General features: G+C 59.4%; 1 protein-coding gene across 1 annotated transcript in view; it reads left to right on the forward strand.

The window, feature by feature from the left end:
• Positions 1-7,514, forward strand: part of TINAGL1 (tubulointerstitial nephritis antigen like 1) — a 51,843-nt gene extending 44,329 nt beyond the window's left edge. The window contains exon 11 of the mRNA XM_077838034.1: positions 7,371-7,514. Coding sequence (XP_077694160.1) covers positions 7,371-7,514 — 144 coding nt within the window. The remainder of the gene's footprint in view (positions 1-7,370) is intronic.
• The last annotated feature ends 2,954 nt before the right edge of the window (positions 7,515-10,468 follow it).

Genomic DNA, 10,468 nt, shown 5'->3' on the forward strand with positions numbered 1-10,468 from the left:
CGTCTGCCTGTGCGTGCGTCTGTCTGCGTGTGCGTCTGTCTGTTTGTGCGTGCGTCTGCCTGTGCGTGCGTCTGTCTGTCTGTCTGTGCGTGCGTCTGTCTGTGCGTGCATGTGTCTGTCTGTGTGTCTGTCTGTCTGTGCGTGCGTCTGCCTGTGCGTGCGTGCGCCTGTCTGTGCGTGCGTCTTTCTGTCTGTCTGTGCGTGCGTCTGTCTGTGCGTGTGTGTGTCTGTCTGTGCGTGCGTGTGTCTGTCTGTGCGTGCGTCTGTCTGTGCGTGCATCTGTCTGTCTGTCTGTGCGTGCGTCTGTCTGTGCGTGCGTCTGTCTGTCTGTCTGTGTGTGCGTCTGTCTGTGCGTGCGTCTGTCTGTGTGTGCGTGCGTCTGTCTGTGCGTGCGTCTGTCTTTCTGTCTGTGCGTGCGTCTGTCTGTGCGTGCGTCTGTCTGTGCGTTCGTGCGTCTGCCTGTGCGTGCGTCTGTCTGTCTGTGCGTGCGTCTGTCTGTGCGTGCGTGCGTATGTCTGTGCGTGCGTCTGTCTGTTCATGCGTCTGTCTGTCTGTGCGTGCGTCTGTCTGTGCGTGCGTCTGTCTGTGCGTGCGTATGTCTGTGCGTGCGTCTGTCTATCTGTGCATGCGTCTGTCTGTCTGTGCGTGCGTCTGTCTGTGCGTGCGTCTGTCTGTCTGTGCATGCGTCTGTCTGTCTGTGCGTGCGTGCGTCTGTCTGTGCGTACGTCTGCCTGTGCGTGCGTCTGTCTGCGTGTGCGTCTGTCTGTTTGTGCGTGCGTCTGCCTGTGCGTGCGTCTGTCTGTCTGTCTGTGCGTGCGTCTGTCTGTGCGTGCGTGTGTCTGTCTGTGCGTGCGTCTGTCTGTCTGTGCGTGTGTGTGTCTGTTTGTGTGTCTGTCTGTCTGTGCGTGCGTCTGCCTGTGCGTGCGTCTGTCTGTGCGTGTGTGTGTCTGTCTGTGCGTGCGTCTGTCTGTCTGTGCATGCGTCTGTCTGTCTGTGCGTGCGTGCGTCTGTCTGTGCGTGCGTCTGTCTGTGCGTGCATGTGTCTGCGTGTGCGTCTGTCTGCCTGTGCGTGCGTCTGTCTGTCTGTCTGTGCTTGTGTCTGTCTGTGCGTGTGTGCGTCTGTCTGTGTGTGCGTCTGTCTGCGTGTGCGTCTGTCTGCCTGTGCGTGCGTCTGCCTGTGCATGCGTCTGTCTGTCTGTCTGTGCTTGTGTCTGTCTGTGCGTGTGTCTGTCTGTGCGTGCGTCTGTCTGTGCGTGCGTGCGTATGTCTGTGCGTGCGTCTGTCTATCTGTGCATGCGTCTGTCTGTCTGTGCGTGCGTCTGTCTGTGCGTGCGTCTGTCTGTCTGTGCATGCGTCTGTCTGTCTGTGCGTGCGTGCGTCTGTCTGTGCATGCGTCTGTCTGTGCGTGCATGTGTCTGTCTGTGTGTCTGTCTGTCTGTGCGTACGTCTGCCTGTGCGTGCGTCTGTCTGCGTGTGCGTCTGTCTGTTTGTGCGTGCGTCTGCCTGTGCGTGCGTCTGTCTGTCTGTCTGTGCGTGCGTCTGTCTGTGCGTGCGTGTGTCTGTCTGTGCGTGCGTCTGTCTGTCTGTGCGTGTGTGTGTCTGTTTGTGTGTCTGTCTGTCTGTGCGTGCGTCTGCCTGTGCGTGCGTCTGTCTGTGCGTGCGTGCGTATGTCTGTGCGTGCGTCTGTCTATCTGTGCATGCGTCTGTCTGTCTGTGCGTGCGTCTGTCTGTGCGTGCGTCTGTCTGTCTGTGCATGCGTCTGTCTGTGCGTGCGTGCGTCTGTCTGTGCGTGCGTCTGTCTGTGCGTGCATGTGTCTGTCTGTGTGTCTGTCTGTCTGTGCGTACGTCTGCCTGTGCGTGCGTCTGTCTGCGTGTGCGTCTGTCTGTTTGTGCGTGCGTCTGCCTGTGCGTGCGTCTGTCTGTCTGTCTGTGCGTGCGTCTGTCTGTGCGTGCGTGTGTCTGTCTGTGCGTGCGTCTGTCTGTGCGTGTGTGTGTCTGTTTGTGTGTCTGTCTGTCTGTGCGTGCGTCTGCCTGTGCGTGCGTCTGTCTGTGCGTGTGTGTGTCTGTCTGTGCGTGCGTCTGTCTGTCTGTGCATGCGTCTGTCTGTCTGTGCGTGCGTGCGTCTGTCTGTGCGTGCGTCTGTCTGTGCGTGCATGTGTCTGCGTGTGCGTCTGTCTGCCTGTGCGTGCGTCTGCCTGTGCATGCGTCTGTCTGTCTGTCTGTGCTTGTGTCTGTCTGTGCGTGTGTGCGTCTGTCTGTGTGTGCGTCTGTCTGTCTGTGCGTGCGTCTGCCTGTGCGTGCGTGCGTCTATCTGTGTGTGTGTGTGTCTGTCTGTCTGTGCGTGCGTCTGTCTGTGCGTGCCTCTGTCTGTGCGTGCGTCTGTCTGTGTGTCTGTCTGTCTGTGCGTACGTCTGCCTGTGGGTGCGTCTGTCTGTCTGTGCGTGCGTCTGTCTGTCTGTGCGTGCGTCTGCCTGTGCGTGCGTCTGTCTGTCTGTGTGTGCGTCTGTCTGTCTGTGCGTGCGTCTGTCTGTCTGTCTGTCTGTTTGTCTGTGCGTGCATCTGCCTGTGCGTGCGTGCGTCTCGGTGGCTGTGCGTCTGTCTCTCTGTGCGTGTGTGTGTCTGTCTGTGTGTGCGTCTGTCTGTGCGTGTGTGTGTGTCTGTCAGTGTGTGCGTCTGTCTGTCTGTGTGTGCATCTGCCTGTGCGTGCGTCTGCCTGTACGGGCGTGCTTCTGTCTGTGCGTGCGTCTGTCTGTCTGTGCGTGTGTGTGTCTGTCTGTGCGTGCGTCTGTCTGTCTGTGCGTGCGTGCGTCTGTCTGTCTGTGCGTGCGTCTGCCTGTGTGTGCGTCTGCCTGTGCGTGCGTCTGCCTGTACGTGCGTGCTTCTGTCTGTGCGTGCGTCTGTCTGTCTGTGCGTGTGTGTGTCTGTCTGTGCGTGCGTGCGTCTGTCTGTCTGTGCGTGCGTCTGCCTGTGTGTGCGTCTGCCTGTGCGTGCATGTGTCTGTCTGTCTGTGCGTGCGTCTGTCTGTGCGTGTCTGTCTCTGTGTGCGTGCGTCTGTCTGTGCGTCTGTGCGTCTGTCTGTGCATGCGTCTGTCTGTCTGTGCGTGCGTGCGTCTGTCTGTGCGTGCGTCTGTCTGTGCGTGCATGTGTCTGTCTGTGTGTCTGTCTGTCTGTGCGTACGTCTGCCTGTGCGTGCGTCTGTCTGCGTGTGCGTCTGTCTGTTTGTGCGTGCGTCTGCCTGTGCGTGCGTCTGTCTGTGCGTGCGTGTGTCTGTCTGTGCGTGCGTCTGTCTGTCTGTGCGTGTGTGTGTCTGTTTGTGTGTCTGTCTGTCTGTGCGTGCGTCTGCCTGTGCGTGCGTCTGTCTGTGCGTGCGTATGTCTGTGCGTGCGTCTGTCTATCTGTGCATGCGTCTGTCTGTCTGTGCGTGCGTCTGTCTGTGCGTGCGTCTGTCTGTCTGTGCATGCGTCTGTCTGTCTGTGCGTGCGTGCGTCTGTCTGTGCGTGCGTCTGTCTGTGCGTGCATGTGTCTGTCTGTTTGTCTGTCTGTCTGTGCGTACGTCTGCCTGTGCGTGCGTCTGTCTGCGTGTGCGTCTGTCTGTTTGTGCGTGCGTCTGCCTGTGCGTGCGTCTGTCTGTCTGTCTGTGCGTGCGTCTGTCTGTGCGTGCGTGTGTCTGTCTGTGCGTGCGTCTGTCTGTCTGTGCGTGTGTGTGTCTGTTTGTGTGTCTGTCTGTCTGTGCGTGCGTCTGCCTGTGCGTGCGTCTGTCTGTGCGTGTGTGTGTCTGTCTGTGCGTGCGTCTGTCTGTCTGTGCATGCGTCTGTCTGTCTGTGCGTGCGTGCGTCTGTCTGTGCGTGCGTCTGTCTGTGCGTGCATGTGTCTGCGTGTGCGTCTGTCTGCCTGTGCGTGCGTCTGCCTGTGCATGCGTCTGTCTGTCTGTCTGTGCTTGTGTCTGTCTGTGCGTGTGTGCGTCTGTCTGTGTGTGCGTCTGTCTGTCTGTGCGTGCGTCTGCCTGTGCGTGCGTGCGTCTATCTGTGTTTGTGTGTGTCTGTCTGTCTGTGCGTGCGTCTGTCTGTGCGTGCCTCTGTCTGTGCGTGCGTCTGTCTGTGTGTCTGTCTGTCTGTGCGTACGTCTGCCTGTGGGTGCATCTGTCTGTCTGTGCGTGCGTCTGTCTGTCTGTGCGTGCGTCTGCCTGTGCGTGCGTCTGTCTGTCTGTGTGTGCGTCTGTCTGTCTGTGCGTGCGTCTGTCTGTCTGTCTGTCTGTCTGTCTGTGCGTGCATCTGCCTGTGCGTGCGTGCGTCTGGGTGGCTGTGCGTCTGTCTCTCTGTGCGTGTGTGTGTCTGTCTGTGTGTGCGTCTGTCTGTGCGTGTGTGTGTGTCTGTCAGTGTGTGCGTCTGTCTGTCTGTGTGTGCATCTGCCTGTGCGTGCGTCTGCCTGTACGGGCGTGCTTCTGTCTGTGCGTGCGTCTGTCTGTCTGTGCGTGTGTGTGTCTGTCTGTGCGTGCGTCTGTCTGTCTGTGCGTGCGTGCGTCTGTCTGTCTGTGCGTGCGTCTGCCTGTGTGTGCGTCTGCCTGTGCGTGCGTCTGCCTGTACGTGCGTGCTTCTGTCTGTGCGTGCGTCTGTCTGTCTGTGCGTGTGTGTGTCTGTCTGTGCGTGCGTGCGTCTGTCTGTCTGTGCGTGCGTCTGCCTGTGTGTGCGTCTGCCTGTGCGTGCATGTGTCTGTCTGTCTGTGCGTGCGTCTGTCTGTGCGTGTCTGTCTCTGTGTGCGTGCGTCTGTCTGTGCGTCTGTGCGTCTGTCTGTGTGTGCGTCTGTCTGCCTGTGCGTGCGTCTGCCTGTGCGTGCGTGTGTCTGTCTGTGTGTGCGTCTATCTGTGTGTGTGTGTCTGTCTGTCTGTCTGTGCGTGCGTCTGTCTGTCTTTATGTGTGCGCGTGCGTCTGTCTGTGTGTCTGTCTGTCTGTGCGTACGTCTGCCTGTGCGTGCGTTCGTCTGTCTGCGTGTGCGTCTGTCTGTCTGTGCGTGCGTCTGCCTGTGCGTGCGTCTGTCTGTCTGTGTGTGCGTCTGTCTGTCTGTGCGTGCGTCTGTCTGTGCATGCATGTGTCTGTCTGTCTGTCTGTCTGTGCGTGCATCTGCCTGTGCGTGCGTGCGTCTGGGTGGCTGTGCGTCTGTCTCTCTGTGCATGTGTGTGTCTGTCTGTGTGTGCGTCTGTCTGTGCGTGTGTTTGTGTCTGTCAGTGTGTGCGTCTGTCTGTCTGTGTGTGCGTCTGCCTGTGCGTGCGTCTGCCTGTGCGTGCGTGCTTCTGTCTGTGCGTGCGTCTGTCTGTCTGTGCGTGTGTGTGTCTGTCTGTGCGTGCATCTGTCTGTGTGTGCGTGCGTCTGTCTGTCTGTGCGTGCGTCTGCCTGTGCGTGCGTGCGTCTGTCTGTGCGTGCGTCTGTCTGTGCGTGTCTGTCTGTGTGTGCGTGCGTCTGTCTGTGCGTGTGTGTGTCTGTCTGTGTGTGCGTCTGTCTGTGCGTGTGCGTCTGTCTGTGTGTGCGTCTGTCTGCCTGTGCGTGCGTCTGCCTGTGCGTGCGTGTGTCTGTCTGTGTGTGCGTCTATCTGTGTGTGTGTGTCTGTCTGTCTGTCTGTGCGTGCGTCTGTCTGTCTTTATGTGTGCGCGTGCGTCTGTCTGTGTGTCTGTCTGTCTGTGCGTACGTCTGCCTGTGCGTGCGTTCGTCTGTCTGCGTGTGCGTCTGTCTGTCTGTGCGTGCGTCTGCCTGTGCGTGCGTCTGTCTGTCTGTGTGTGCGTCTGTCTGTCTGTGCGTGCGTCTGTCTGTGCATGCATGTGTCTGTCTGTCTGTCTGTCTGTCTGTGCGTGCATCTGCCTGTGCGTGCGTGCGTCTGGGTGGCTGTGCGTCTGTCTCTCTGTGCATGTGTGTGTCTGTCTGTGTGTGCGTCTGTCTGTGCGTGTGTGTGTGTCTGTCAGTGTGTGCGTCTGTCTGTCTGTGTGTGCGTCTGCCTGTGCGTGCGTCTGCCTGTGCGTGCGTGCTTCTGTCTGTGCGTGCGTCTGTCTGTCTGTGCGTGTGTGTGTCTGTCTGTGCGTGCATCTGTCTGTGTGTGCGTGCGTCTGTCTGTCTGTGCGTGCGTCTGCCTGTGCGTGCGTCTGCCTGTGCGTGCGTGCGTCTGTCTGTGCGTGCGTCTGTCTGTGCGTGTCTGTCTGTGTGTGCGTGCGTCTGTCTGTGCGTGTGTGTGTCTGTCTGTGTGTGCGTCTGTCTGTGCGTGTGCGTCTGTCTGTGTGTGCGTCTGTCTGTGCGTGCGTCTCTCTGTCTGTGTGTGCGTCTGTCTGTGCGTGCGTCTGTCTGTGTGTGCGTCTGTCTGTGCGTGTGCGTCTGTCTGTGTGTGCGTCTGTCTGCGTGTGCGTCTGTCTGTCTGTGCGTGCGTCTGCCTGTGCGTGCGTGTGTCTGTCTGTGTGTGCGTCTATCTGTCTGTGCGTGTGTGTGTCTGTCTGTGTGTGCGTCTGTCTGTCTGTGCGTGCGTCTCTCTGTGCGTGTGTGTCTCTGTCTGTGTGTGCGTCTGCCTGTCTGTGCGTGCGTCTGTCTGTGCGTGCGTGCGTCTGTCTGTCTGTGTGTGCGTCTGCCTGTGCGTGTGCGTCTGTCTGTGTGTGCGTCTGTCTGTCTGTGCGTGCGTCTGCCTGTGCGTGCGTGTGTCTGTCTGTGCATGCGTCTGTCTGTGTGTCTGTCTGTCTGTCTGTGCGTACGTCTGCCTGTGCGTGCGTGCGTCTGTCTGCGTGTGCGTCTGTCTGCCTGTGCGTGCGTCTGTCTGTCTGTGCGTGCATCTGCCTGTGCGTGCGTCTGTCTGTCTGTGTGTGCGTCTGTCTGTCTGTGCGTGCGTCTGTCTGTGCGTGCGTCTGTCTGTGCGTGCTTCTGTCTACGTGTGCGTCTGTCTGTGCGTGCGTCTGTCTACGTGTGCGTCTGTCTGTGCGTGCGTGAGTCTGTCTGTGCGTCTGTCTGTCTGTGCGTGCGTCTGCCTGTGCGTGCGTGTGTCTGTCTGTGTGTGCGTCTATCTGTCTGTGCGTGTGTGTGTCTGTCTGTGTGTGCATCTGTCTGTCTGTGCGTGCATCTCTCTGTGCGTGTGTGTGTCTGTCTGTGTGTGCGTCTGTCTGTGCGTGTGTGTCTGTCTGTGTGTGCGTCTGTCTGTGTGTGCGTCTGCCTGTCTGTGCGTGCGTCTGTCTGTGCATGCGTGTGTCTGTCTGTGTTTGCGTCTGTCTGTCTGTGCGTGCGTCTGCCTGTCTGTGCGTGCGTCTGTCTGTGTGTGCGTCTGGCTGGCTGCGTGCTACGTAGACATACGTACTGCACACAGACTCGGCTGCTAACATCTTTTACTGTCTTTTTCTTGCCTCCCTGCAGGTGGCTGCGAACTCCTGGGGCAAGCACTGGGGCGAGGACGGCTACTTCCGCATTGCCCGGGGTGCCAACGAGTGCGAGATCGAGACCTTCGTGGTGGGCGTCTGGGGCCGCGTCAGCATGGAGGACATGCGGCGCCGGAAGTGAGCCAGCCGGGTGGCCCCGCGTGGCACGGGGAGGCCTTTCCTCCCACAGCCCCGACGTGCTCCATGAAGCCCAAGTGTGATCTGGACCCAGCCACAGGCACCTGCAGCAGACTCTGACTTTGTCGCTACCCCCAAGGGACCCTGAAGGATCCCCAGTCGGCCGCCAGCCTCTCCCAGGACTAGGTAGGGCTCTGGGAGGCCGGGGACCTGGGAGGATCCCTGAGGACTCACGGAGCTGCCACCAAGGAATGTCTTCATAGCATGGGCCTCGCCCTCTCCTGGTAACGGACCCTCGGCCCTGACCAGTTCCTAGCTGGAGACGTGCTGGGACCTTGAGGCCTGTTCCCCTCTGGGACGCTCCTTAGTGAGGATGGGGCCTGTTTACACTACTCGGGCGGGGTTTGGGGCCGTGGCTTCTGCTGTGGGGCTGGGGTGCCTTGGGCCCTGCCATGTGGCGGGGACAGACCAGTGGAAATCAGATCGGCCTGTCACCCCACCCTTTTGGGAACGATGCTACCGCCTTCGGGGTTCCCCCTTGCCCCAGCCCCGTCACCCATTGCTGGGCTTTTCCCCAGAGATACGGAGGGGGCCCTAGGGCTTCCTGGACCCCCAGCTCTCCAGAAACCAACCTGTAGTTAACCCTTTCATCTCCCTGGGGGCAAGGGGTGCCACTGAGCCATGCCTTTGTCACCCCAGTGGCAGGGTGTCTGCCCCTGTGCCCTCTGCCAGTGGGCGAGGAGATGGTGCAGCCAGCACGAGGAACCCCGGCATTTCCTGAGAGCCTCTCGCATTACCAGGGAGCCAGATCTTCAGGGATTACCACCAGCCACGCTGCCTGGATGGAGCTGGGCTGGGGCAGGGGAGTAACTGCCGTGCTGCCGTTCTTCACCCTGGCCATCTCTAGCTTTCCCATCGTCCTAGAGGTTCCCTCCTCCCCGCCCCTCCCGCACCCTTGGGAGCCCACCCTGGTCTCCCACCCAGTCCCACGGGATCCCCGACCAACCTCCCAATTTCCCACGCACCCTTCCACGGCCCCCTGCTCTGATCCTCTGCGTCTCACCTCCAAATGACCCCCATCTCGCGCGGAGCCCTGTTGGGACCCGGGCAAGGCTGGCTTTCTGCTGACACCGAGGCCACGGTGCGCTGGCCCGTATCTTATATGTGCTGAGCACTTGAAAGTGCGTCCCCAGCCCCCTGGCTTTTAACCACGGCCCCATGCTTTGTACCGGCCGGCAGGGTCTTAGTGCCTAATCCCGGCCTGGCTCAACAGGCCATTGTTGGGAGCCTGAGGTCGCTCGGAGGTTGGCGCTTGACGCCCTCGCTGGCGCTGTCAGCGGCGCGGCCCGAGTCGTGACAGTAAGCTGCAGCCTTTCATGTCAAAGAGGCGGAGGATTGTTAAACCAGACCCGTGCTTCCGCCTGACCGGAGTGGCGGGGACGGGGAGGGGGGCTTGAACTGCCTGCTCCAGCAGAGGAGCCAGGAATTGCTCTTTGGCTCCAAAGGGCTCTGGGAGACCCAGTGACCGGGCAGCTCTCTGCACTGATGCAGAGAAGCAGAAGCCTGTCAGCGTCAGGTGTGTTTGGATCTGGGGCGGGAGATGGAGCAAAACCAAATGGGACCCCTGGCTCGATCCAGGGCAGAAACCCCGTGTCTGACACATGGCATTGCTGTGGCAAACTCTCACACGGGCCCTGGTGCGGGTTTCCTCTCCCCTCCGTGATGCTACCCAGGCTGGACGGCTTGTCCTGCCTAGGCCTCCTTACCCGCTTGGATTTATTTTGCCCTCTCTGCCCAGCTGCTGCCCCCCCTTTCAGCAAATCCCCATTGTCCAGCTCAGAGCTTAGCTGCAAAAAACATCAAAAACTGTGAAATCCTTCCCGTCCCACCCGGCTCCGGGCCCATCCCTCCGGCTTCCTGGCCGCGCTGGGATCAGTGTCTCCTTGTTCAAGAAGCGGCGTTGAAGTTAAGGGCAGAGCCAGCTCTTCTCCCAAAGGCCTTGAGCCTTTAAAGAGCGCCGTGTGAGAGCACATCCATCTCCTCCCTCCCCGTGTGCAAATGAGTGCTTGCACAGCCAGCCTCGCCTTTTTGTTTTGCACAAGCGGGCGTTGCTCACTAGGAGATGGCATTTGCCCTTGCACAAACGTGGTAGCATGCGGCCTCTGGACCACTTGAGCCTGCCCTAGGCACTTGTGCTGCCCTGGGGCGAATTTCACACAAGGGGCGTTTGTGCCTTTAACAGGGCCCCAAAGGAGCGGTGTTCTTCCACCGGCGGCTGCGGAGCCGGCTTCAAGCCAGGATTCTCCGCCGGGGCAGCTTTGTGCTGCGCCTGACTGGGAGGTGTCTCAGCGTAAAGCCGGGCAACTCCAGCGTGTAATCGAAACTTCTCTCCAGCCTGTCGCTTTCCAGAACAGGCACGGAATCTGCCTTTTCCCTATGGTGCTAAAGGGCCCAGCCCAGGAAAATGTCCAGTACCAAGGGCCTTGATTTGGGGAATTTATCCTTCTGTCGCTGTCAGTGGCTAAGCCCCCTGGCTTTTTGACTTCAGTGGGAGCTGCACGTTGCAATGTTTGCTGATGTACTCACAACAGTGTTTGCTGATGTACTCAGAGCTTCAGCCGGGAGCAGGGGAGGGAGGTGCTCTGTGTCGCTCTCTCCTGATCCAAAGGGTAGTTGCTCTCAGCCCAACGTCCCCGTCCACATGTCAGAGAGGAGAGCTGGTGTCCGAGATGTGGCAGATGCTTTGTCAGGACAATCTGGGTCCTGAGACTGCACTGGCCAGTCTCAACAGTGAGTCTGTATCCAGAGACAGAACAAGACCGCAATCTACCTGCCTAGCGAGTGGTCGGGCTGTACGGAGGCATTGTATTTTAAGACTCTTTTGTATTTATTGTGCTTTTTATTATTTGTACATAAATTTATTGAAGCCTCTCACCATCACAACTGTGTCTGTCTTGC

The sequence above is a fragment of the Eretmochelys imbricata genome, chromosome 19, assembly GCF_965152235.1.
Source record: "Eretmochelys imbricata isolate rEreImb1 chromosome 19, rEreImb1.hap1, whole genome shotgun sequence".
NCBI classification, from domain to species: domain Eukaryota; kingdom Metazoa; phylum Chordata; order Testudines; family Cheloniidae; genus Eretmochelys; species Eretmochelys imbricata.